We start from the raw sequence: 27,249 nt of genomic DNA on the forward strand, positions 1-27,249 counted from the left end.
TTTTTATTAAGAAATAAAAGAAGCATTTATTTTTCTACAAAACTCTTATCACTGTAGGAATATAGGTTCTTTGCCATCTGAATAGAGGCAGGATAGAGGAGGATACAATGGGGAGAGAATAATTTTGAAAACAGGGTTGCCCAGTAATAAGCTTCAGTAATGTGAGAGGCAAAGAGGGCCTGAACTAGTCTTCTAGTTATCTGAGTGAAGAGGAGAGACATTGTGAAGATTGAAATAAGTTCTGATAACTGATTAGATAAATATTACAATGAGGAGTCAAAGACAACACTAAGGTTATGAATGGGTGATTGAGAAAGTGGGAAGTAGGGCACTCTACAAACTGAACCATAGTTTGTTGTATGGCAGAACCTCCTTCTAAGTAAAGAGGGAGTTCTATTCAAACTTCTCATTTTCCACTGGGACTTTTTTGCTTTCTCCATCATTCCTTAGGTATCACTCCATCTTTTCAGTTTCCTTTTGTCTTTTCCCTTTAGATTATAAGCTGCTTGGAGGCAAGGATTTTTTTTTAACCTATTTGTGTTCTCAAGGCTTAAATAAAGTGTCTGCTATGTAAAATAGGTGCTTAGTGATATTTCTTGACTGACTGACTGATCTTAATTAAAAGAGGGAGGTATAGTGAACTTTGCTTCAGCAAATTTACACTTATTCTCATAACACGACAAACTCTGTGAAGTGTAAAGTCCTTTTTGCTCTTCTGTGCATAATAGTCCTTGGAGTAAGAGCTCCAATTTTTTATGCTGACCATGTTAACTCTATCAGTTTATCTGATGACTTCTTTCAGAAACTGGGTTAAGACAGGAAATATGTTGTACCAAAATGATGTGGGTAAAACCATACCTATAGGAATGGTATATCTTTTCTGTAGCTTGGTTGCCTGTGTGTCTCAGAATTCCTGATTTTAGTATACACAGTGAGACATATTTTGGGGAATATTTTCTACCTGTTAGATTCCTGGGTCTGTTTGGGACCTTAGTCTGGAGTATCTCCATAGATGTGACTAGGGAAACTGAGGCTGGAGACCCTAAAAAAAATAACTTTCCACGTTATCCTGACCTTGAAGCCAGCCCAACCCCACCTCTGTTATGTACCACTAATTTACCTTTCTATAGAGTTCTGCTGACACTACCCAAGTTTTCTATAGAGCTGAACTAAAGCTAAGTACCCCTACTTAAATTTCAATAGAACTGAATTCCTGTTAAGTACCTCCACTTAAGCTCTATACAATTTGAACTATCACTAATCAAACTTTCTATAGCCTTACTGAAGCCTATTCAAACCCAATAGCTCTGCATGAAGGTGGGTGGGAAGAATGGGCCGGTGGGCAGAACAGACAGAACTCTAATTCCATCTTAGAGTTCTGCTCCACCGAGATCTCTCCATGATTTATAATAAACTTAAACTTCTACTTTTACATATAATTCAGTAAATTCTTTTACTTCACCCGAGCCTTGTCTCATCAAAAGTCTGCATATCCCCAACAAACCGAAAGAATTAATTAGCAGATCTAAAACTGAAGGATAAACAAAGCTACACCAATAAGACTCTTGTCTTATTTATTTTGCTTAACTATCCAATGAAGAATAGTTAAGCAAAATAAACCAACACTTTGTCTGTGGCTGAAAAGCTATGACTAATTCTACAGTATCTTTTCCAAGAGAAGGAAGAGGAGCATGGTTTGCCATCTGTCCTCTGAAGTTATAATTTGGTAAATATATTGATCAATTTCTTTGGTATTTTACTTTACATTTTTGTGATCATTGTATAAAAATTGCTCTTTTTGCGCCACTTACTACAATCTTCATCAGTTCACATGATTTTCCCAGAGCTTCTCTGAGTTATTCATGTTTAAGGTGGCATAGTGAATAAAATCCTAGGTCATGTTCCTAAGCCTCAGCCACCTTGGGCTGTGTGACCTTGGGCAAGTCACTTAACCCTGTTTATCTCAGTTTTCTCATCTGTAAAATTAGCTGAAGAAGGAAATGACAAACCACTCTTTTGCAAGAATCCCCCCTGTTGGGGTCATGAAAATCCAGACACAATTGAGATAACTGAACATTTTATTAACATGTATCTATTGTAATTTGTTTAACCATTTTCCAGTTACTGAAAACCTACTTTTCTTCTAGTCCTTTTGTTGAGGGCGGTAGCCCCTTTGGTATTCTTTGTTTGATCTCCAACTTCCTTTGGGACTTGGATCTTTGATACAAGATGTGGTCAAACTATTTTGGGCTATCTGAGATGGCCAGGGTTTTACAGCCCCCATTCTAATCTGCTCAGATAGACCAAATGGCATCAGGAAATTCCTTTTTGGGAAGAGACTTCTGTCTGTCCCCAAAAGATAACAAGAGAATCCTTATCTTATTACATCACTCTCAGGAACCTCCTTACATCGCTGCATAAAAGAGAGAATGGGAATCTTCTCTTTGCAAAATGGCCTTGTACCATGCAGCCATTTTGCCCACTGGCTCTCCGGTGTTTCCATTCTAATCAATAGACTATGTTTCCATACAGCATTAAGTAGCAAATTCCTTTGCTGCCGAACCCGCCATTGGTTACTTTGGGGAAGGAAGGAGAGAGAGAAAAGGAACTGATCCATTTTTGTTTAGACCACAATTTACTCCTCAATTTACTACTCATCACTTTACTATCACAAAAGAGGCTACAATGAATAATTTCATAAATGACACCTTTTTCTTTATCTTTGATCTCCTTGGAGTATGTGCATCATATTCTTGAGTTAAAAATGTTATTTTTCAGTTGTGTCTGAGTCTTCATAACCATGTGGACTTGTGGCTTTCTTGCAAAGATACTGAAATGGTTGGCTGTTTTCTTTTCCACTGGAAAACAGGTTAAGTGACTTGCCCAAGGTTACACAGGAATTTTCTATGACTAGATTTGACCAAAAGTCTTATCTATTGTGCAGCTACCTAGCTATCAAAGAATATGCATAATTTAATAACTTTTCTATTATAGTTGTAAGTTCTTGTGTTTTTTAAGTAGAATATTGGGATGTCACAGTATTATAGTATGTTCATGTGCCCGTTTTTTTCTCTTAGTTCTTCCAGCATTTATTATTTTGTCTTTTGTTACCCTATTGCAGGCTGAGCGTTCTCTGGCTTTTTCCATGCTTATTATGAAAATATAGGTGTGCATTTGGACTATTGTAATAACCTTTTCCAAGCTTCTAGTCTAACTTTATTAAAATTTTATATCCCCACATATTCCTAAAGCATTGGGCTCAAGATTTCACTCCCCTACTCAGGAAGCTTCAGCAAGTCCCTGACAGTGATTTTCAGGATGAGAAAGGAAAATGACTTGGCAAAAGATGTTTTTAAAGAATGGAAGTACTATATTACATTTCTAACGGATTTGGCACAGTTTTATTCTTTTCTTCACCAAAAGTTTTAAAATCAAATATAATCATAAAATGGAAGGATTATTTCTAGCCACAAACCCCTTTTACTATGTTCCCAAAGTTATCATCTATCTCATTTATACTTGAAGACCTCCTAATGAGAGAGAACCCACTCACTATCTCCTGGATTAAATTTTTACTTGAGTATAACTCTTAGTGGCAACATGCTTTTCCTTACATCAGGACAATATTTGCTACTTGCAACTTTGACCCATTTCTCTTAGTTCTAAAACCAACCAGAGTAGGATTCACCCCTTATCTACATGACATTCCTTTAAATATTTGAATATAACCACCATGGCCCCTTTAACTCTTCTTCAGAATAAGCATCTGGCCTCACACATTTATTAGGTGTGTGATCTGGGGCAAGTCAATTAACCTTATGGTTATCTTAAAAATAAAATGATCTAGAAAAGGAAATGTTAGATTACTCCTATATCTTTGTCAAGAAAACCCCAAATAGGGTCATGGAGAATTGGACACAATTAAAATGACAAAACAAGCAATGACAAAACCTTCAAATATATTTATATTTTAGCTTTGAATCTTCTTAAATGTAAAGTTTAAGAATTCTATTCTTATATTATTATCATTAATATATATTATTATATTAAAATAATTAATTTTATTAAATTATATTATTGTATTATATATTGACATATATAATATATTAAATTATATTGTATTAAAATATAAAATATAAAATTTTTTTCTTGCTTAAAAAAATATTCTGTCTTAATTTAAAAAAAAAAAAAGCAGCTTGATAACCTGTATTCCACATTCCCTCTTTTTTCCCAGGCCAATTCTTTATAAATTCATTAAGAACGGGAGCTTTTCTGGTATCATTATTATTCATAGTATCTATTATACTATTTTACTTACAGCAAGTTCTCAATGAATATTCCTTTTTTTTTTTTTTTTTTTTTTCTGAGGCTGGGGTTAAGTGACTTGCCTAGGGTCACACAGCTAGGAAGTGTTAAGTGTCTGAGATCATATTTGAACTCAGGTCCTCCTGAATTCAGGGCTGGTGCTCTATCCACTGCGCCACCTAGCTGCCCCAATATTCTTTATTAAAATGTTAAACATTTTATTCTTTAGGTACTACCATCATCCCATTTTAAATGAAAAGTTAGATCCTCTTTAAAAATTTTTTTTTACACTTTACCTTTGTAATTAGTGAAGTGATTCTGTTCTGAATAGTAACTTCATTCAGCAGCTTCTATGTTAAAATTTGTATAAATGTATATTCACATTTTTCATAAATCACCCATATATAGTTTTTAATATAAATTAATTTTGTAGAGATCACTCATAAGATTTAATATAGTCATCCCCACTTTAAATGAAAATTAGACTTGTAGCTCCTTAACAGGAACATTGCCAGAAAACACTTAAGATCATCAGAAATAAATACCACAAACCCTTTATGCTATAATTCTATGCTTCATTCAGAACCTCAGTGATTTTAAGATAAATTACTATTAGCAGAATACAAAAAGTATGCTAAAAGAGAGTTGTTAGAGTGAAAGTTAATATTTTTTGTTTGGTTTTTTACCTGGAGTGTGGTGATACAGCCATCTACATTAGCATGCAGTTATGTAGCTCGTCATTTTATTCTCATAATAATAACCTTGTGATAAAGGAACTCACAGTAGCCACATTTTATAAATGAAGACTATGAAAGTCAGAAATTTAAGTTATGAGGCAGCTTGGTGGCATATTCCAGTGACCCTGGAATCATTAGGACCTGAGTTCAATTCTAGTCTCAATTCACTTAACATTTACTAGCTATGTAACCCTTGGCAAGTCACTTAACCACAATTGCCTCCCCCCCCACCAAAAAAAAAAAAAAAAAAAAGATTAATTCATTTTCCCTGGAGTCCAATAACTAGTCTGAGGTAGAAATTGAAGCCGAGTCTTCTTGATTTTAAAACCATCATGCCATTTACTATGCAATACTGACTCTCATGTGTATGTACTAACCATATGTATATAAATATCTTTGATGTAGTTCTTACGTCTCGTTTATTTAGTGAACAAACTAAATTACATATGTAGAGTTTAATTTTTCTGTGATAAAGAGAACTTAAACCAGTGAATGTAATACATACATATGATAAGTTGTCTTTTCCTCCTTCATAGATATATGGGCAATTGGTTGCATATTTGCTGAACTATTGACTTCAGAACCTATTTTTCATTGTCGTCAGGAAGATATCAAAACAAGCAATCCTTTTCATCATGATCAACTAGATCGTATTTTTAGTGTCATGGGATTCCCAGCAGGTAATTTGTTCTTATTAAAGAAAATGTGTATAATATGTATGTTTTAGTTTTAAATATGATGGTGAGCTTTTAAGATAATTATATCTTAGGATCCAGTAACCATTGAAATATTAAGGAAGGATAAACCATAATATCTCTCCTTTATATCAATCTGTGTCTCTAATTATACATTCTTTTTTTCTTTTGTAAGATAAAGATTGGGAAGATATTAGAAAAATGCCAGAATATCCCACACTTCAAAAAGACTTCAGAAGAACAACGTAAGTACTTTTATGTAAAATATAGCTGGAACAAAAACTCCCAATGAGAATGTTTGAAACTTTCTTTTTTTAAATCATACTTTTTATTAGGTGTGAATCATTGTTTGAAAGTAGGAAATGATTCAGTTATAGTAGTTATGAAAAAGAAAAAAGACTCCAAATAAAGGAAGAATTCTAGATATATATAAGAGGTATTATCAATAGATACTTTAAATATTTCTTCTATTATAGTACAATAAAAGTACTTCAAGGTTACATGATTATATTACCATATTTAAAATGATAAAATAGCATGAATCATTGAATATCAAAGAGTTAGGCTGATGAATTGGGGGAGAGAAAACAAAAATGATATATTTATTTACTGTATCCTATAATTGATGAAGAATAAGTAAGTAAAGAATCTATTTTAAGAATAAAGATGCCATCTAGGAGTTTATTAGAAATTCGACACTGGCAGGAAAAGGTGTTAAAGAGATTGTGGGTATCTTAGACTATTTTTAAAAAAGTATTCCTTTCTGTCTGCATTCAATTTTCTCCGAAGATCTATCATATCTAACTTTTCTAGTATTCTATTTACCTTCTTAACTTTTTCTTATTTGTTTTGTGGTTTGATTTATCTAATTCTGAGAGCACAAGGTTGAAATCTCCCACTATTATAGTTTTGCTGTCTATTTCTTCTTGCAGCTCTCTTAACTTCTCCTTTAGGAATTTAGATGCTATATCACTTGGTGCATATATGTTTAGTATTGATATTGCTTCATTATCTATGGTATCGATTTTTGCTTTTGCTTGATCTGAGATCAGGATGGTTCCCTCAGTATGGTTACCCCTTTTTTTATTAAACTTGAAGCATAATAGATTCTGCTCTTTTACCTTTACTCTATATGTATCACTCTGCTTTAAATATTTCTTGTAAATAACATATTGTAGAATTCAGGCTTTTAATCCAGTCTGCTATCCACTTCTGCTTTATGAGAGAGTTTACCCCATTCACATTTACAGTTAAGACAACTAATTCTGTATTTCCCACCATGCTATTTATATTTTTTCTCTTTCCTTTTCTCCTTTCCCTCCTCCTCAGTATTTTACTTATTAGCACCACTTGCTTCAAGCAGCCTTCCCTCTTTAGAGCCCCTCCCCTTTTATTATACTTTTGCCCTACTATTTCTGTTTTCCCGTCTATTAACTCTACCCTTTCCCTTTTTCCCTTTCCCTTCCCACTTTTCTATAAGGTCAGAGAAGTTTCTCTGTATAACCAAATATGTGTAATATCTCTCTTTGAGCCAAATCTGATGAGACTAAGATTCACACAATGCTCATCTCTCTCCCTTTTTTTCCCTCAGTTATAATAGAATTTTTTTTTGCCTCTTCCATGAGATATAATTTCCCTCATTTTACCTCTACTTTGTCCGTTTTCTGGTATAATCCTTTTTCCACCTCTAGTTTCTTTTTTATATTATAACAGAAAAATCAAGTTATACATGCATTCTCTATGCATATATTAGAAATTCCACAGAATACAGAAATATAGTTCTCAAGAGTTCTTTTCTTTTTACCTTTTTATTCTTCTCTTAAGTTCTATATTTGGAAGTCAAAATTTTTGTTCAGCTCTGGTCTTTTCATCAAAAATAAATGGAATTCACTTATTTCATTGAATGTCCATCTAATTCCCTGAAAGAAAATGCTCAGTTTATCAGGGAAGTTTATTCTTGGCTGCATTCCAAGTTCCTTTGCCTTTCCGAATATCGGATTCTAGGCCCTAGATCCTTTAAGGTGGAAGCTGCTAGATCCTGGGTAATCCTCATTGTGGCTCTTTGGTATTTAAATTGTTTCTGGCTGCTTGCAATATTCTTATCTTGGTCCATTAATTCTGAAATTTAGCCTTGATTTTCTATTGAGTTTTAATTTGGAGGTCTCTTTCAGGAGGTGTTCAGTAAATTCTTTCAGTGGTTATTTTACCTTCTGATTCTATGGTATTTGGGCAGTACTCTGATGAATTCCTGAAAATAATGTCTAGGCTCTTTATTTTTCATCATGGTTTTCAGGAAGTCCAATAATCCTTAAATTGTCTCTCCTACATCTATTTTTCAGGTCAGTTGTTTTCCCAAGTAGGTATTTTACATTTTCTACCATTTTTTTCATATTTTTGGTTTTGCTTGACTGATTCTTGATGTCTCATTGAGTCATTCATTTCCATTTGTTCACTTCTGATTTTACATATTTTGGTTGTCTCCTTGATTGTAAAGTCTTCAAGTCAGGGGCTTTCTTTTGCTCCTTTTTGCATCTGGACCAGCAAAATTCAAGAATATTGGGAGTGCAGCAAATTACCAGCAGAAAATAATTTTGAAGATTGCTAGAAAAAAACCTGTTTTAATTGGAAACAGGAGGGAGGCAGCAAAGCACAAGCAGGACAAGCTCAGATGCTGGGGCAGCAGGCAGTGCAGACCTGGGACAGTGCCCACTGAAGAATCTACAAGGAGGATCTACAGCAGTGTTGGCTACTCTGCCCTGGTTGCAAGGCAGTAAATCAGCAGAGAAGTTATAAAACATCCAACATGAATACAAAAAGCAAATAGTGAACCTTGAAACACTAGAATCTCATGGGACCTGGTCACACTCACCCAGCACCAGGAGTGAGTCAGCACGGACCCAATGCAGCTACAGTTGCTTATAGAGGAAGCTTGAACAACTCCCTTGTCCTAAAAACAGATTTCAATTTTAAAAAAGTACTTAAAGTACTTTTTGCATCCCCAGACTTGGCACGCTGAGTGCTATATAGAAGGTATTTAATAAATGTTTATTTGATTGAGAAAATTTTTGGTCTTTATTGCAGCTGGTTAAATTTTCATTACCTTCATCCTCTTAATTTTCTTATATTTGACATCAGTAATTTGATTAAATTAGGTCAAGTTGAAATTCTTTCAGGTTCATATAATATCTTTTCCTTCTTATTCTTCTAGCTTTTTATTTATTTGATATTGACTGTAACAAGTTGGTAATCTAACTATATTCAAATAGCTGATTGAGGAATGGCTCCTACATCAGTAACAAGTTACTTTCTGTCTGTTAAATTATACATTTCATTTTTTGTGATGGTGGGTTAAGTACTAGGAATAAGGGGGAAAAAAATGACAAAAAATTTTTTCTCATACTCAAAGAGTTTACATTTTACAAACCAGTCTAATAATTCAGTAAATGCTTATTAGATGCTACTTTTTGCTAGGTACCAAGCTAAGTATTGAGGATCCAGTTTTAAGGAAGGGAGAGAAGGAGAGAAGGAAAGAACCAAGGAAGGAAGAAAGGAAGGATAGTCTCTGCCTTTATGAAGATTATAATCTAAAATCTTATACACAAAAGAAGGGGAAGGCAAAGCAGGAGTAGGAGTTCTAAAGGAGCTGAAAGTTTTGCAGACTTAAAACTAGGCAAGAGAAGAACATGCTAAGTGGAGTAAAGTCCAATTTCTATCCTCTCTAAAGGAAGGCATTGGGAAGAATTTGTCACTCTGACCTCCAGCCCTCCAATCAGATTGAAAAAATGTGATTGGAAATAGAACAATAGAATGCTTCAGTAATAATATTAGCCTACAGGTTTCTGTTTTAGGGGTGAAAACATAGGAGCCAAAAATGGTGAAGATTGCCCAGAGAAAGAGGAGGTCTAATATTAGGACCAAGAAAATAGAGATACTTAGCACTTTTCCTTTACCCATTATTACTTCACTCTCAACCCCACTCTCAGTCATTGCCAAGATAAATATTTTTTTTTATTGAATGTATATGTACATAAGAAAGACAGCTTTGAAACATCCACTATTAAAAGGAAAAATTATATGAGGCACAGTGACAAAATACTTAATACTTTTTTTCTGGTGACTGATTTTCTTAATCAGAGATTTTATTACTATTGAATTATAATTTTTAATGTGATTTTTTTTCAGGTATGCCAATAGTAGCCTCATAAAATATATGGAAAAACACAAAGTGAAGCCTGACAGCAAAGTTTTCCTTTTGGTAAGTTAATTTTTTTAAAGCAATAATTTATCAGGGAAAAAATAACTATTTTCTTTTTTAAAATTTCATGAGAATGGGAGAGAATTTTATGTTATGACATTTAATAATTTATTGAAGAATTTATAATTTTTATTCTCCTTTAAGAAAATTTATGGTTATAAAAAAATTACAGTTTTGTAACAATATGGAGATTACATAGAAAAATGAAGGATCCTTGTTTTGTTTCTTTCCTGAAAATTTTTCCCCTATCACCACTTCCAACTGTGAAACTTAGTCTATGGTAATTTTTGAATCTCACTGATATAAAGTTCTAATCAGCATTAAGAGAACTTTTTTTTTTTTTTTTTTTTTTTTTTAACTAATCATTGAATCTATTGTATTATTAAAGAACTATTCAAATCTATTATCACATTATCTCCTTAACTGCAGTTGCTTCAGTATCATTGGGCTGTAAAATAGGGACAATAACAGCACATATCTCAAAGGGTTGCTTTGAGGATCAAATGAAACAATATTTGAAAAATGATTAGCCTAGTTTCTGGCACATAGTTTTTGCTTACATAAAAGCAAATTCTCTTTTCTCCCTCCCTTCTCCTTTCTCTCAAATCCCTTCCTCTTCACCTCAAAATTTTTCTTTTATCTTTTGTCTGCTCCACCAACATTTTTGATCATTCTTTATCTGTGTACTCTGTTGCCTTCTTTTCCAATAACTCTTTTTTTTTTTCCTTTCCCCCAAGATTGTTGCCTTGCCTATCTTCAAATCCCATATCTCCTTATCTCTTGGAAAATCTTGCTTCATCACTAATATCCTATTTCTTACATCTTATTTGTCCCTCCTAACTCCTCTTCTGCTCATGGTTCCCCCAATTAGTGTCCTGTCTCCATTCTTTCAATCTTTAAGTATTTCAGAAAAGAAGTATATACTCGTTGTTTCTGCTTTACCTATTTATACCTGTTTTCTTGGTAGTTTGATTCTATCTTCACTACTTTACTGAAACTGCCTTCTTACAGTATATGTTAAATGTAGTATCCTTTTTTTTTCCCATTTCTTACTTTTCTTGACCTGGGTTCAAATGTACCCTAGATACTTTTTTAGCTGTGAAACTCATTGGAACTCTCTTGACCTCTCTACTTCAGTTTCCTCATCTGTAAAATGTGAAGTTGACTTGGTGTCTTTTCAAGGATTCTTCCAATTCTAAAAGTATGATTCTGTGGTCTATTGCATTTGACTCTGTTGAACACCATTCTCTCTTTGAAATGTTTCTGATAAAAGTATATCTATATATAAATATATAAATAAAAATTGGCCGTAATTAAATGCTTGTTGTATACCAATCCTGGGAATCAGTGACAGAAGTAAAAATTGCTCTACTCAGAAAGCTTGCATTTTATCAAGGAAGATAGCGTATACACATAAAAGTACATGCAACACGTATACAAAAAAAAAAAAAAAAATAACAGAGACATCAGCAGCTTGAGGGTAGGATATTAGGAGAGGTTTCGTGTTGTAGTGAACATTTGACCTGAGCCTTACAGAATTAGGGATTCCTAAAGGTAGAGATCAGAAAAGAATTCATTCTTGGTATGTTGACAGTCTTTGCAAAGGAACATAGATTAGAGATGAAATGTCATGTGTAAGAAATCACCACACAATCAGTTTTCATGATGGTGGAATGAGAGTGTGCAGTCAAATTGTGAAGGACTTATATACCCAGCAGAAGCATTTGTATTTGATTCCCAAGGTAATAGTGAGCCACTAGAGTTTATTGAGCAAGGGTGAGACCATGGTATAGCTTGTGTTTGGATAATAGAAGTATGAAAGATAGATTGGAAGGGGAAAGACTACAGGCAGGGAGACTAATTCCAGGACTATTGCAGTACTCGAGGTGAGAAGGGAATGGGAATCTAAATAGAGAACTGAAGCAGTAGCTATTTTGATCATTCCTTTCTTCTCCCCTCCATTCGTTCTTCTTTCTCCTGCTTCTTAGATGTGGCATTGTTTGGTCTTTAGTCTTCTTTCCCTGTACTCTTTACTGATATCACTGATCTCTGTGGCACAAGCTATTACTTCTGTGCAGATGTCTGCCTGACAATTCTCTCTCTAGGTCTAGATAGACCTATCTCCTGATAGCATTTCCAACTCCCTCCTAGAGTATCTTCTCCTAGCTGTCCCACCACTCCCCAATCTTAAGGAAACTGGCTTCTTTTCTTGGCTTTTCTGTATATATTGATTGCATTGGTAATCCTTCCAATTACCACAAATTCAAACAAGATTGTCATAATCCATTCCTACTTTCCATTTCTTACTGCCACCCTAGCTCAGGCCTGATTTCTTGTTTACTTCACATTCATTTCTTGTTTCCTCTCATTAGGCTCTTCCTAAATAATCTTTCTGTAATCCCTAAGCCCTCTCCTTATGTACCTTAAACTGTAAACTCAATGAGAATAGCAGCTGTATTTTTTACTTTTATTCTTTTATATGTGTAATACCATGTCATTTTAATAGATAAGTATGTCCCCAGTAAATAATGTTTGAATTTAGTTTTATTCTCAAATATTTTCTATGACATTGATGCACAGAAATTCAATATTTGAAACAAAGGATCATATATTGAGAGAAGAGACCTTTAGGGGCATTTAATTCAACTACTTTATTTTTTGTTATTATTCATTCTTTTCAGTCATTACTGATTCTTCCAAACCCCATTTGGGGTTTTCTTAGCAAAGCTACTACAGTGGTTTGCCATTTCCTTTTCCAATTCATTTTACATATGAGAAAATTGAAACAAACAGGATTAAGTGACTTGCCCAGGGTCACATAGCTACATGTCTAAGATCAAATTTCAACTCAAGATTTTCTGATTCCAGGCTTTGTACTCTATCCATTGGGCCATCTAGCTGCCCACTTGATTTAACAGATGAGGAAATTGAAGCCTAGAGAGCTCAAGGTCATACAGATAGTGTTAGAAGATGAATTTGACTCTTTGTCTTCAAATTCCCATTTCTTTTTTTTTTTCTACCATATCACCTATTTTGACAAAGAAATACTTTTTCTTCTCATTCTGAATTCATTTTTAATAACTGCCACGAATAGGAAATGATAAAATATTTCAACTCATGATTTCTGCCAGTTATATAACCATATTATATAAGTAAGTGAATTCTTCTCATGATAAAGTGAGCCAGGGTATACCTTTGTAAAATGCACATGCATGCATGCACATATACATACATAATACCCTCCTTCCCACACATATACACCCTCTACCTATACCTACCAAATTTAATTTTAAATATTCATTCTATGTCTCTCTTTTATCTCTAGCTTCAGAAACTTCTTACAATGGATCCCACAAAGAGAATTACCTCAGAACAAGCTTTGCAGGATCCCTATTTCCAAGAGGACCCTCTGCCTACATCAGAGTATGTATCCCACCCCACATCTTTTTACCTTCTTTGTATGTATTGATAAAAACCTGAACACAGAGAGGACATTTTAAAACAGAATTTGTACTTGAAAATAAAGGGTTGTCTTATCTTAGGTTTACTTTAGAGAAATTTATAGAGAAAAAGAATTTGGGATTCTGGGCTTCCCTCTGTCCACCCTGCTTACCAAACAAAACAAAACAAATTTCAGTAAGTTGTGAACCAGGGCAGGTATAGAATGAGAAAAACCTTCAAGTAATTGAGAGAGAACATTCAGTTTAATGATGCAGGACTAATTTAAAGAAGCAAGTGGCCTCTTAGGGTTGCCTTAGCTCTGCTAGGAGCTAATAAGCCAGTAAAGGAGTACAGAATTGGAAACTTGTGCTGCATGCCCAGTACCTCAAGCCACACTCTTTTCCTGCTTTTAGAGTAATATCATCATCGTCATCATCATCTTTGTCATACCCATTAAAGCAATTTTCTGCACTGATTCAGAAATAGAACAAATATCCCTCAGAGAAATTTGTTCCAGTTGTACAGGCAAATTTGTGTTCAACTTTAGCTGTTAGAAATCAAAATATTATTGTTGTTGTAAGGCTTGAGTTTGGAGATGGCACTAAAATAACATAAAGAATTGTATTTGTATTTTTGCTTCTATGGAGGGATAGTGTAATAAAAGGCACCCAGATGGTATTGGCAAATTGGGGTTAAACATAGAGAGACATAGATTGAAATGAGGGAAGGATGAGCAACCACATGACATTATTACACTCGCAAGATTTAAAGATTTATAGTTTTGAGAAATAATGCAGTCATTTATTTTATGGTGTTTTCCAGTGTATTTGCTGGCTGTCAGATTCCATATCCCAAACGAGAATTTCTTAATGAGGATGAGCCTGAAGAAAAAGGAGACAAGGTACAAATTACATGGTATAATTAAAAGTCCTTTTTTTTTTGCCTGTGACTCTTGCTATTCTTTGCCCCAGTCACTCCCACAACTTTCTCCAGATAGCAAGTAATAAATGAGAAAGTACAATTATTATGCCCAGAGAAATAGTTATTAATTTCAATTAGCTATATAGGAATCTGTTTCCTTCAGTACTCAGAGAGGTGCAGGTACTGTAAAATATACCTATAAGTCCAAAACATAATAAATAAACTTACAGGCTCAAGACTATTTATCATTACTTATAGCTAATTATTATTAGATGCATTTGAGTGACATTATTATATTTTTTTAACTTTTAAAAAAATTATTTTCCCCAATTACGTTTTTAAAATAGGGTAGAGGTTTGATTATACATGTACATTCATTTTTTTTTTTCCCATATCTCCTTATGAATCATATTGGGAGAGAAAAATCAGAACAAAAAGAAAAAAACCACAAGAAGAAAAAAAAATGACCATAGTATGTTTTGACTTGTATTCAGGCTTCAATAATTCTCTCTTTGGATGTGGATGGCATTTTCCATACAAAGTTTATTTGGGATTGTCTTGGATCACTGAACCACTGAGAAAAACTCAAAACCAAGTCTATCGTAATTGATCATCACCCAGTCTTGCTGTTGCTGTGTACAATATTTTCCTGGTTCTGCTTGTTTCACTTAGCATTAAATCATATAAATCTTTCCAGGCTTTCCTAAAGTCAGCCTATTCACCATTTTTTATAGACCAATACTATATTCCGTTACTTTCATACCATAGCTTATTCATCCATTCCCCAGTTGATGGACATCTATTCATTTTCCAGTTCTTTGCCACAAAAAGAACTGCTACAAACATTTTTGGACATGTGGGCCCCTTTCCCTTTTTTTATGATTTCTTTGAAATACGGACCCAGGAATGGCACTCCTGTATCAATGCATATGAAATTGTTTTATAGACCTTTGGGCATACTTCCAAATTAGTGTCCCAGTTTTCCCACATTCTCTCTAACATTTATCATTATCTGTTCCTGTCATCTTAACTAATCTTACCTTAGATTTGTTTTCATTTGCATTTCTCTAATCATTAATGATTTAGAGCATTTTTTCATGACTATAGATGGCTATATGACTCTCTAGGATTCTCTAAGTGTATTATTTGCAAAAAAGTGATAGTTTTATCTCCTCATTGCCTACTCTAATTAATTCCTTTAATTTCTTTTTTTAAAGCCAACATTTCATAATAGTGGTGATAATGGGAATCCTTGTTTCACCCCTGATCTTATTGGGTATGCACCTATAAATATAATTATATAAATAAATATTATAAATAATGCTTGCTGATGATTTTAGATAGATGCTGCTTAAAATTTTAAGGAAAACTCCATTTATTCCTATGCTCTTTAATAGGTGCTGTAATTTGTCAAAAGCTTTTTCTGCATTTGTTGAAATTAATGATTTCTGTTAGTTTTGTTATTGATATGATTAATGCTAATTTTCCTTAGATTGAATTAGCCCTGCATTACTGATATAAATCCCACTTGATCATTGTATACTATCTTGCTGATAAGATATTGTAATTTCTTTGTTAATATTTTATTTAAAATTTTTGCATCAATGTTCATTAGGGAGATTGGTCTGTAATTTTCTTTCTCTGTTTTGGCCTTTCTTACTTTAGTGTTATTACCATCCTATATCATAAAAGGAATTGGACAGTTTGGCTAATTTCCCAAAAATTCATTTTTCTTTGAATGTTTGGTAGAATTCACTTGTGAATCCATCTGACCCTATAAAGTTTGGGTTTTTTTGTTTTTAAGGGAGTTCACTGATGATTTGTTCAGTTTCTTCTTTTAAAATGGCATAACTTCCCTAGTTTCTTTCTGGTTCATTTCAGGTTAGATTTATCTAATTCTGAGAGGGGGAGATTGCGTTACCCCACTAATATAGTTTTGTTGTCTATTTCTTCCTGTAACTGACTTAATTTCTTCTCTAAAAATTTGGATGCTGTACCATTTGATGTGTATACATTTACTATCAATACTATTTCATTGTCTATAGTATCCTTTAACAAGATATAGTTTCCTTCCTTATCTCTCTTGATAAAAATCTATTTTTTGCTTTATCTAAATCAGAATTGCTATATCCGGTCTTTTTTTTTTTTTTACCCCTGTGGCTGAAGCATAATAAATTCTGCTCCAGCCTTTAATCCTTACTCAGAATATAGCTCTGTTTCAAATGTGTTTCTTCTAAACAACATTGTATAATTCTGATCTTTAATCCATTCAGCTATCTGCTTCCATTTTAAAGGACAGTTCATCCCATTCACATTCATAGTTATTATTACCAGCTGTGTATTTCCTTCCATCCTATATTCTCCCTTGTTATCTACTTGTCCCCTGAAAGGTGATGTTCAGTCTCATTGAATAGTTGATTCCTGGTTGTAAGTCCAGCTCCTTTGCCTTCTGGAATATGTTATTCTAGGCCCTCGAGTCCTTTATTGTAGATAATTTTATTATGGATAATCATGCAAAGGATTTGGGAAGGTGTGGCTCCTTCCTACTTGAGTTGTTTTTCTGGGTTTGTTTGTTTGTTTGTTTGTTTTTGTTTTTCCTGGCAGCTTAAAGTTTTTTTTTTTTTTTCAGATTATAGTTCTGGAGTTCTGCCACAGTGTTTCTTGGGGTTTTCCTTTTAGGATCTCATTCTGGAGGTGATTGATAGATGTTTTTCAATGACTATTTTGCCCTCTGGTTCTGGTTATCAGCATTTTCCCTTGATGATTTTTTGAAGAATACTGTTAGCCTCTTTTTTTTTTTTTTTTTTTTTTTTAATTTGTGGCTTTCAGGTAGACATTTTAAAATTGCTTCTCCACAATTTATATTCTAGGTTAGTTGTTTTTCCAATGAAGTATTTTCCATTTTCCATTTTTTTCATTCTTTTTAAAATGTTTGATTCTTGATGTCTCATGGAATCATTAGCTTCCATTAGCCTTCCATTTTAATATATGATTTTCTTTAGAAAATCATACATTTTGTATCTCTTTTTCCAATGGATCAATTCTACTTTTTGAGGTGTTGTTTTCATCAATGGATTTTTTTTTTGCATTTGACCTATTGTATTTTTTTCTAAGGAATTATTTTCTTTGGGCAATTTTTGCCCTTCCTTTTCTAAGCTGTTTACTCTCTCTTGCATCATTTCTTTTCCAAATTATTTTTCTACTTCTTTTATTTGCTTATAAAAACCTTTATGAGTACTTCCAAAAAGCTTTTTTGAGACCAATTCATATCACCCTTTGAGATTTCCCCTGTGATCATTTTGTCCTCTTTTGAGTTAGTTTTTTGCTCTTTCCTGTCACTTTCCAAAGTCAAAGTTCTTTTCTGTTTCTTCCTTTCTTCTTCCTTCCCTTCTTCCTTTCCTTCCTTCAGTTTTATGAATTTTAAGGTCAAGTTCTTCCTCTGGGCTTCAAGGGGCACAGTCCTAATCTTCTTGTGCTCTCTGAGCCTTGGCTTTGAGCACAAGGGCTCCTTGTGTTTGGTATCTTGCTCAAAGCAGGAGATAGTTCTGCCTGGTATCTTAGGCAACAATCTCTTTTCCCAGGGCTAGCAGTATGCCTTCTGTGCAAGACCTGGAGGCTGCCCCACTGGTCTGCTCTACTACTGAGATAGGCTCAAGGGTCTCAGTTGTTGATCTGCTATGATTAAGATCCTCTCACAGGCTTTCCTGGCCATCGTCTAAGCTGGGCTGAACACCTCTTTCACTCCTGTGTAACTCACCTTTCTTGAAGTCCTTCTAATATATCTTGAGCTGGAGACTGGTTTCATTCCATCAGATTCTGTTCAGAGGCTTGGTTTCATGAGGTTTTTGAGGGAAACTGGGAGAACTTGAGCAGCTTTCTGGCTTCACTTGTTATTACTATCTTCTTTTTTACTAACATCATGTTATTACTATCTTCTTTTAAACAACCTTTTCTGTCTTTGCCATTCCCTTTGAATAACTTCCAAAGTAAAGATGGAAAAGATTCCCTATAGCTATTTTTAATCTGTACAGGATTGATTTCATAATGTCACCTACTTTGGGATAATAATATTTAAAAATCCTTACCAGTAGAATATGCCAAATTTACCTTGAAACCGTTTTCTATAGTCTAAATAGCTCCCTGTTGGGAAATGTTACCAGTTACCTGTTCGTCCCATTTCATTCCACTGTTCTTCAATCATTTCCACTAGATCTGATAAGGGAAATTTAAATACTCAAGGAATAAAAAATAACACTCAAATTAGTATTCATGTAACACAGTAATCATACTTGAATTTCATATCTTCCTTTTAATTTGTTTTTTTTAAAGAATCAGCAACAGCAGAATCAACATCAGCAACAAACAGCACCTCAGCAGCCACAGCAGGCAGCGCCGCCACCACCACAGCAGCAGCAGCAGCAACAGCAAAACAGCACTCAGACAAATGGAACAGGAGCAGGAGCAGGAGCAGGGGGTACTGGGGCAGGGCTCCAGCACAGCCAGGACTCAGGCCTTAATCCAGTGCCTCCAAATAAGAAACCACGGCTAGGACCTTCAGGCACTAACTCAGGCGGGCCTGTCATGCCTTCTGAATATCAGGTATTAGCTTGTGTTTTTGAGACCTTTTGCAAATTATTTATTTTATGAGATGATCAAAATGTTAATAAGACATTTTAGAGTTTTATTTAATTGGATTTATTCATAGAATTCCATATTCTATAGAATGATCCCCTAAAGAACTTTTTTAAAAATACATCCAAAAAAAATTGATGGTATATGTAATGTTTTTCATCCATAACTCTCCTATCCTTCTATTTCCCACATACCCTTTTGTGAAGGCACAGAGCAGAGATGTCTTTATAGCTATCTCATCTATGGGATCAAACTTGTGTTTTGTAATTTTACAGCTATCACTTTTGTTTGTTTTGTGGTTTTTCTTTCCATTTGCATTGATGTAATCATATTATCTTCTATTCTTTATATTAATTCATATGAATCTAAGCCTTTCTTTACTTGTCATATTTGTTATTTCTTAAAGAACAACTAATATTCCATTATATTCATGTAGCACATTTTGTTTAGCCATTTCCCATTTATGAGTACCTACTTTCTTATTCTTTGCTGAGGTGTATTCCCAGCAAGGAAGTCTTTTGAGTCTAAGTGTATTGATATTTTAGCCACTTGAGTTTGCATAGTTCCAAATCTATTTCTAGAATACTTTTTATTCATTTATAGCTTTACCAACATTACTTGTGTTCCTTTCGTAAAGTGAAGTATATTGAAGTTGGAACCTTACAGTCTGATGTATCCAAAAGCTGGAAATACTTGATATATTTTTTTACATGAAAATGAAAGTTGTATTATCATGTTCAATATAATTCCAAGAGTACCATGAGTTAATTATCTATTACAGTTTCATTCTTTTTATTCATAGGTTTGGAGTGAGACAAAATATTCCCTTGATTGTTTGGAAGCTGCCTATCTACTTTTAATCAGGCAGTAACCTACATAAGCAACTAAGACACAGAAGGGGAAAAAAGTCATCTTTTCTTTGAATGAAATCATGTGAACTGATTTTCTTTTAATAGGAGACAGTGGAAGCTAGCCATAATAATGGAAGAGAAAGGAAGTCAGACTTTAGAAGTTCTAAAAAAATAACTTGTTATATGTGAATAAAATTTTGAGACTATAAATCACTTTATAACTAAGAAACTATGATTTAAGGGAAAAAACAGAAGCTGAAAAAGATAAGCATTTGGAGAAAGAAAAATAAATAATGGGAATTAATAACAAAAACTTTCAGAGTAGCAGTAAGATGAAAGAAAACAAAGATGGAGCATGAAGGCAGAAAAAAGGTAATTAAATTAAAGAATATAATCCTCTAAGAAAAAGAGAAGCAAAAGGACTATAGAAACTGAAGATAGATCATATAATTTTGATGCTAAAGGAGTAAAAACATTAAAAAGGAGATAAGGGTCTAGCATGAAGTGGGAAAGATGTAGCAATCAGAAAAAACCTAATAAATCCCTTGCTTACTTTTTGGCTTTCCATTTTGAACATTTCAACACACTTCTTTCTTTTCCCACAATAATCTTCACTAAGAATTGCAAGATTCAATGCAAGTAGAAATGTTATACCTGTACTTTGTATCAGTTAAACCAATCAAGACTTCAGATTTGATTGAATAAAAACAATTTGCCTTTTTCAGCAATGTGTGTTATGTAAATTTGGCTTTTTTTCCCCCCTCCTCTTTCTTAAGGTCTGTTTGTTCCCAGTGGATGAACAAAATACTTAAATTATATTTTGTATCATCTTCATGAATTTGCTGCCATTTCTTTGTTTTAGTTAAGCAATTAAATGGTGAGAATACAACTTAAATTCTGTCTTTCCCGCCAGAGTTAAGAATGGTTCTTACTATAAAACTTAAAATTCCTCAGTCCTCGTCCTTAGAATTACCATGGTGGTGGATAATCCATATGCTGATTTTTAAAAAAATTATGAATTTAAAGAAAAAGATCTTCATTGGAACATTGCTTCTTATACCAGATGATTTGCTTTCTACCACATTACTGAATCTTTTTTTAAACATAGTATCGAAGGCCTGTTGTTTCGACATATTTAATGAATTAAGCCAGAAGTTTTCTCTAGGGTTTGAAAAGTAGTCATTGCTAATATTAATCTTATGGTAATCCAATTTCTATGTTTTGTCATCTTGGCCTTTTCAAGAATTTATCTTCCCATATATGACACCGTCTACGTAATAAGGTTTGAGTAAAATACATTAGTAGCCTGAGCTTTAGTTTCCTGGACTTAGAGAGACTTTTAGAGGAAGAAGGAAATTTTAAAATCATTAATGCCACCTTCTCCATTAAAAGGAAGATAGGGGAGAAAAAAACAAAGTTTAAGTTATAGTTACATTGTTAAGAAGTACTGGGGCTGGATCTTGAATTCAGGTCTTAAGACTAAGCCCATTTCTTTTTCTGCAATGGGTATTTCAAATGATAGTGAACTTGTTGGCCCTAATTTTATTTAATTGATTGATTTCCCCCCCCTCCCCCATATCATAAGTGAAGTCAGAGCCTTCACTTTTCTTTTGCAGAGAGCTTATATCTTAATTTTAGCTCATGCCAGTAGTTATACTATAGTGAACCTTTTGGGAATGCCTTAGCTATGAATTGTGGCCTAGTACAATCAGTACTTGTAAACCAAGCACTCTGGCATCTATTTAGCTAGAAGGTATCCTTGAAATTCTTGTCTGTAGAACACAGAGAAATATTTTGGAATCTTATATGATATTAAGGTATATCCTAGCATAAATTGTTGTCAGTGTTTTATGAATGGAAATAATTATATTTTATAGTTAAGAATTTCAAAGTTGCTAAAAGTACTTTCTACATCATAAATTATTATGATTATATAATAGAAAGGCTGAGAGGTAGAGAGGGATTGTCAAATTATTTTTTACCATGACTATTTTATTGTACTGTTCTTTTAGTTCATATGTTGCAAATCAAGTTAACAACTAGTATTGAACACTAGTAAGAGGACCTCTTTACCTATTATTTCTTCTCTCTATCCCCCAATGATAATTCAAGGTCTTCTACATTTTTAAATTCCTAGTTAAAATTTTTCTGTGCACAATATTTTCCTTCCAAGTTTCACATAACAGAAACCATTCCAAAGACTACTTAAAATCAATAATGCCTTCTTTCCTACAGCCATTTAAACCACCCAATTGTAATCTGTTCTTTATCCAGAGATATTTTTTCCATTTTTAAATGCTTTCTACTCAGAAAGGCTAACCTTTCTTATGATTATGAAAGATTTAAAAAAAAAACATTGAATTCAATAATATGATTGTGTATTATGCAGTTATATACATTTTATATATCTGTATATATGTATTTTATATGTATTTTTAAGAACTACTTTATTTATATTTGATTTCCTCTATACCAGAAGCCTAATGATGAAAAAGAAAAAGTTTTCTCTCTTTTTGCCTTTCTCTCCCTCTTCCTCTCTCCTCTCACCCCTCCCTCCTTCTCACTCTTGCTCTCACTCTCCCCCTCTCCTTCCCACTCTTCCCCAATTGTTATTGTGGTCATCATTGTGAACATTCAGTCCCTCTGACAAAAATTTTCCTTGTATTTTTCATAGCACTCCAGTTCACGCCTGAGTTACCAAAGCAATGTTCAGGGATCGTCTCAGTCCCAGAGTACCATGGGCTATTCCTCATCATCTCAGCAAAGCTCCCAGTACCATCCAACTCATCAGGCTCACCGGTACTGAGGAGCCCAGCAGATTCCCCTCATGAACCAAAAGTCAAAAGCTCTAGCAATATGAAGGTCACAGTGAGAAGAACCAAAAATGCCAACTGTGATACAGAAAGAAGATTCTTAAGTTTATGAGAAGAACTGTATTGACTGAGTATTTGCAGTGGACTTATCATCCTTCTTTATTAGCTTAAAGAAGGCCCTTGTGAAGTTTCCCAGCTCCCTTCCCCATGCATGTGTTCCATTGTGGTTACTCTGATAAAACGTCTGATCTAAACCCAGCACTTAACTTTTCTAACCTTCAGCATTGTTTTGAAGGATTCCTGGTGCACCTTTCTCATGCTGTAGCAATTGTCATGATTTAATCTTTTCAAAGCTCTTTAATAGAATTTTAATGTTTTAGATTGGAATTTCAGCTGTATATAGTTTTATACTAAGCATATTGGTTCAGCAACACAGATGAAATGCACCTTTTTAAAGCACTACATTGTTTTCACAGGATGTTACTGTTTTGCTCATGGATGTCACAAACAGAACATTTTAACTATTCCAGAATATTTACTGATTGTTTTTATTAGTCTAGTTTTCAGGGAAGGTATGTTATAGGGAGGGGGGAGGGGAGAACCCACAACAGAAAAACATTCTAGGTCCATACAGTTAATATGTTTCATGCTAGTGAATTGAATATCAATTAAACGATTGTGATTGATATGTTAATCATCCATAGGGAGCACCATTTTAAGAATCATTGTCTTGTTCCACATAGTTTTCAGTAATTAAGTTTTATGGTTTTAATATTTTTCTAGGGCATCCTTTAATGTAGCTAAGACCATCTTAGTTAAGGTTTCAGAACTTTGGTGAAATGTTGTCCTCTGGCCATTCACACCAGCAGGCAAGAAAAAACATTTTAACTACCTTAGACTTTGATTAGAAAGGAGTGAATGTTGATTAAAGAGTGTATTACCTAACCTTTCAAAGGAAAATTGTTCATGCATATTGTATATAAAGTTGGCTTCTCTAAAGATTTATCCCTTTTTTCAATTTTGGCCAACTTGCTTAATTAGCTTAAATAATTAAAGTTAATCAGATAGAAGCTTACAAGCTAATCTTTTAAAATACAGATTTGATGATTCCCATTCACTTTGCATTAAATATAAAGTAACTATTTCAAAAGCATGTTAAAACATCTAGATTTTTTCGTGTTTAAGATAAGTATTATGTATACATAATATTGCTATTGTTGATGCAACTTTCTATTAAGAGGCTTTACATTGCACTGAAATATTTCTTTTGCCCTAGAAGAAAACTTTATGAATGTGCCTAAAATCTATAGGCAGATAATTGTAAGACTATAATAGCTATCATGAATATTCCAGTTACCATAATCCTCAAATTAGACATCCCATCATTGTCTAGTTGTAGGAGCCCTTGCTCAAAAGAAAAGTAATGATTTGGGGAAGGTAATCTTTTTTTTTTTTTAATTTTTTTTTTTTAGTGTTTATAAAGTAATATAAAAATGGACAACTCTTATCACAGTAGAAGAGAGAAAATATCTGGGTTCTTCAGAATGCTTTTAACCATGGAAGTGGCTATCAGCCTTATTTCACAAATTATTTTCCAGAATTAGAAATAACCTTGATTTATTATGTACAATTTTTTGCTATTTGTTAATTCATCTACCTGATTTTGATAATCTAGGTCTAGACTCAAATAAAATAAAACTTTAGAGAGAATTCAGTATACATTTTGCACTAATAATGTATTGTTTTGGCCCGCAGAAGGTCTTACTTCTCTCAGCATAAGGTTTATAATTAATAATTAATCATTTATAAAAACTATGAAGACTAATTATAGACCAGGCCACAGGCTGCATTCAGAGAAATTTTTTGTTCTTCGTAATTTTTTTCCCTTTCATTCTTTTTGTGAGAAAGCAGCTAAGAGCCGGTGTCTAGTACAGTGCCTTGCACATAGTAGGTATTCAATAAGTGCATGTTGAATTAAATCATTATAGTCATGCCAGCATTATAAGTTTATCATATACACTGAATCACAATATAAAACTGTCAGTTAAGTAATTATTGAGCACGTACTATGTGCCTAGTGTTGGACTAGATACCCTTTAAAGTGCAGAACCCTGGTCCAGATCCTAAAGGGGCTTACATTCTAGTTGGGGAAATAAAACTAAGGTGTCCTTTGTGGTGAAGAGTTTCACATCTTGTGATGACTGCCTTATAGGTAGGCTATAGCAAGATCATTAGGTGTTACTAAACCCATTAAAGATGGGTTCTTATTTCAGTTTCTGATCCTATAAGCAAGCAGTGTTCTATTAGAGAGGTTTCATTGTGAATCTAGCTTCAAAAGAGAGAAAGCACCAAAGTAAATGCAGTGAAAGCAAATTAAATTGTGTTTGGGATGCTAATAAAGGTCTTTCAATAATCCTCTAGTCTCTATTATGGCCCAAGCTAAACTAAGTGCTTTAGAAAGTTAGAAGGAAAGTACTCCTGTCATAAAGGAGAGATTACTTTTTGGGGGGGAGGGGTAGGGAGGTGGTAGTGGTGAGAATAGGTTTGGGGTGTGTGTGAGAGAGAGAGACAAAGAGAAAGCAAAAGAAACAGAGGCCAAAATGTCATGCTCTTTAGTACTTGAGACATTTGCAGACATTTCACAGTACTATGTATGTCATGAGTTTTATAGGCTGGTACTGAATTTTGTTATAGCCTATTAGTTTTTGGCTTTAGGGTTTTTTTGTTTTGTCAGCACCCTCATTCTCACCTTGTTTTAGAAAAATTTTACTTTTAATTTATTTTGTTTCATTTCAAAGGGGAGAATTTGAAACACTGCATTTTTACATTTCAATTTTCCTATACCCAAATGAACATAACTTCATCTGAAAATAAGGGAAATATTTTCTCTGTATGCTCAAAGATAGAGTGTATGGAGATCCCCAAACCAGGGTATTTAAAACTAAAACAGGAAATGAAGTAAAAATAAGCATTGTTTTTTGGCATGTTTGCTGCCATTGCTATTGCAAATCATCTTAGAACAGCTTTCTCTCTGGTTTTTACAGTGAGATGAATGTATATCTAGAAGAAAGGTGTTCTAGAATTTTAAGGTATATAAGAGTAAAGGTTAGACTTCCTCATGTCAGGGCTGATAAAATGAGGTTGTAATTACCTTTGTAAAAAGATAAATAATGCAGTAACTTGCAAAGACCAAGGACTAGTAAGTATATTTTTGTATCGTGTGATTTTTGAAAAATGACTTAGTACTTGGAATTTTGGCTTTCTGCATAGCTTCTCTTTGCCCTCACAAAAGCATTTCACATTTTGCAGTTAAACATAGGAATTAACATTTGCTTATTTATTTGTTTATGGCCTGGTTCCTTTAGTAAGACAACAGATCACTGCCTATAATGATGTGATTCTGTTGACGGGATTTAAGAAAAAAAGACAGAAAGGGGAATCAGATAAGCCACTTTGTATACTTTGAGTAAATGTATGTAGCAAAAAACTATACAATGAAGGAAAAATTTTATGAAAATTGCAAATCCTGCCTGCACTATATCTGCAATATTGTCTTCTTGATGGGTGAGGGTTCAGAAATAGCATTCAGAAAAAGAGTCTTGAAGTATTCAAATATATGTAACATTTTATATAAAACATAGCAGCTTAGGTTCCCTTTATAAACTTCAGGAATGGTCCACAAATATCATTAAGCAAAGATAATTGTTATAGGATTAAAAAAAAAAAAAAAACAATGTATTGTACATAAGGCCATACATACTCTTATATAATATCACTACAAAGGAGTGATATGTATTACTATATGGAAAAAAATCCTTAATGCACTGTTATCTCTTAAATATTTAGTAAATTAATACTATTTAATTTTTTTAAAAGATCTGTCTGTGTAGACACTAAAAGTATTACACAAAATGTGGACTGAAGATGTCCTTTTTAATAGCAATTTAAATAACTTTTTATATATGTCATGTAGTATATACTTTCCAAATTGCTCTAGTTTGTATTTTCCCAATGTTTCCTATTTGTGAAAGTGTGCCTGTCTGTTTCCTCTTTCAATAATTACATGCACGCATTCTTCATTTTCTAATTATTACATGGAGTACTATATATGCTTTACATGCTGCCGCAAAGGTTTGCTACCCTACTCATACGGTAGCCAGATAGCTGTGCCCCTTCTGATAGGGGTGCAGGAAGAACCGCTTGCTTACTTTCGAGTTAAGAATTTACTGCATTTGAGTTGTCTTGACATCATTCTTGAAATGACTGTTGAAACTAAAATGAATTAATTGCATTTATTTTATATTCTTGGTTGTAATAAAATTTAATTGACTTTGTTTCTGTGTGAATTTTTAAAATCTGAAATAATATACATTTGTAATAATAATAGAAAAGGAAGTGGAGATGGGATCAGTGTACTTGTAAGATTATAAGGATTACACAGGGAATGCAGAGGGTGGAAATGGTCTCCCACAGAGCAGCAATCTGTAATTTTGTTTAGGATGTTTATGATATCACAAAACCACAGAAATCAAACCTGCAAAATCTCAAGGATAAAATTAGGGGGTTTCTAAGTGTTCTTAGGAAAATGTTATTTTTTAA

The 27,249-nt window shown here is 33.5% G+C and overlaps 1 protein-coding gene across 9 annotated transcripts in view; it reads left to right on the forward strand.

Moving 5' to 3' along the window:
* Window positions 1-26,983, forward strand: part of CDK19 (cyclin dependent kinase 19) — a 288,374-nt gene extending 261,391 nt beyond the window's left edge. For all 9 annotated transcript variants that reach the window (XM_074310097.1, XM_074310098.1, XM_074310105.1 and 6 more), the window contains 7 exons: window positions 5,579-5,722; window positions 5,913-5,982; window positions 9,920-9,992; window positions 13,318-13,415; window positions 14,256-14,334; window positions 18,684-18,953; window positions 22,512-26,983. In XM_074310097.1, the coding sequence (XP_074166198.1) occupies window positions 5,579-5,722; window positions 5,913-5,982; window positions 9,920-9,992; window positions 13,318-13,415; window positions 14,256-14,334; window positions 18,684-18,953; window positions 22,512-22,643 (866 nt within the window). In that variant the 3' untranslated portion in view covers window positions 22,644-26,983. The remainder of the gene's footprint in view (window positions 1-5,578; window positions 5,723-5,912; window positions 5,983-9,919; window positions 9,993-13,317; window positions 13,416-14,255; window positions 14,335-18,683; window positions 18,954-22,511) is intronic.
* The last annotated feature ends 266 nt before the right edge of the window (window positions 26,984-27,249 follow it).

Source organism: Sminthopsis crassicaudata, chromosome 4 (assembly GCF_048593235.1).
Source record: "Sminthopsis crassicaudata isolate SCR6 chromosome 4, ASM4859323v1, whole genome shotgun sequence".
In the NCBI taxonomy this organism is placed as follows: Eukaryota; Metazoa; Chordata; class Mammalia; order Dasyuromorphia; family Dasyuridae; genus Sminthopsis; species Sminthopsis crassicaudata.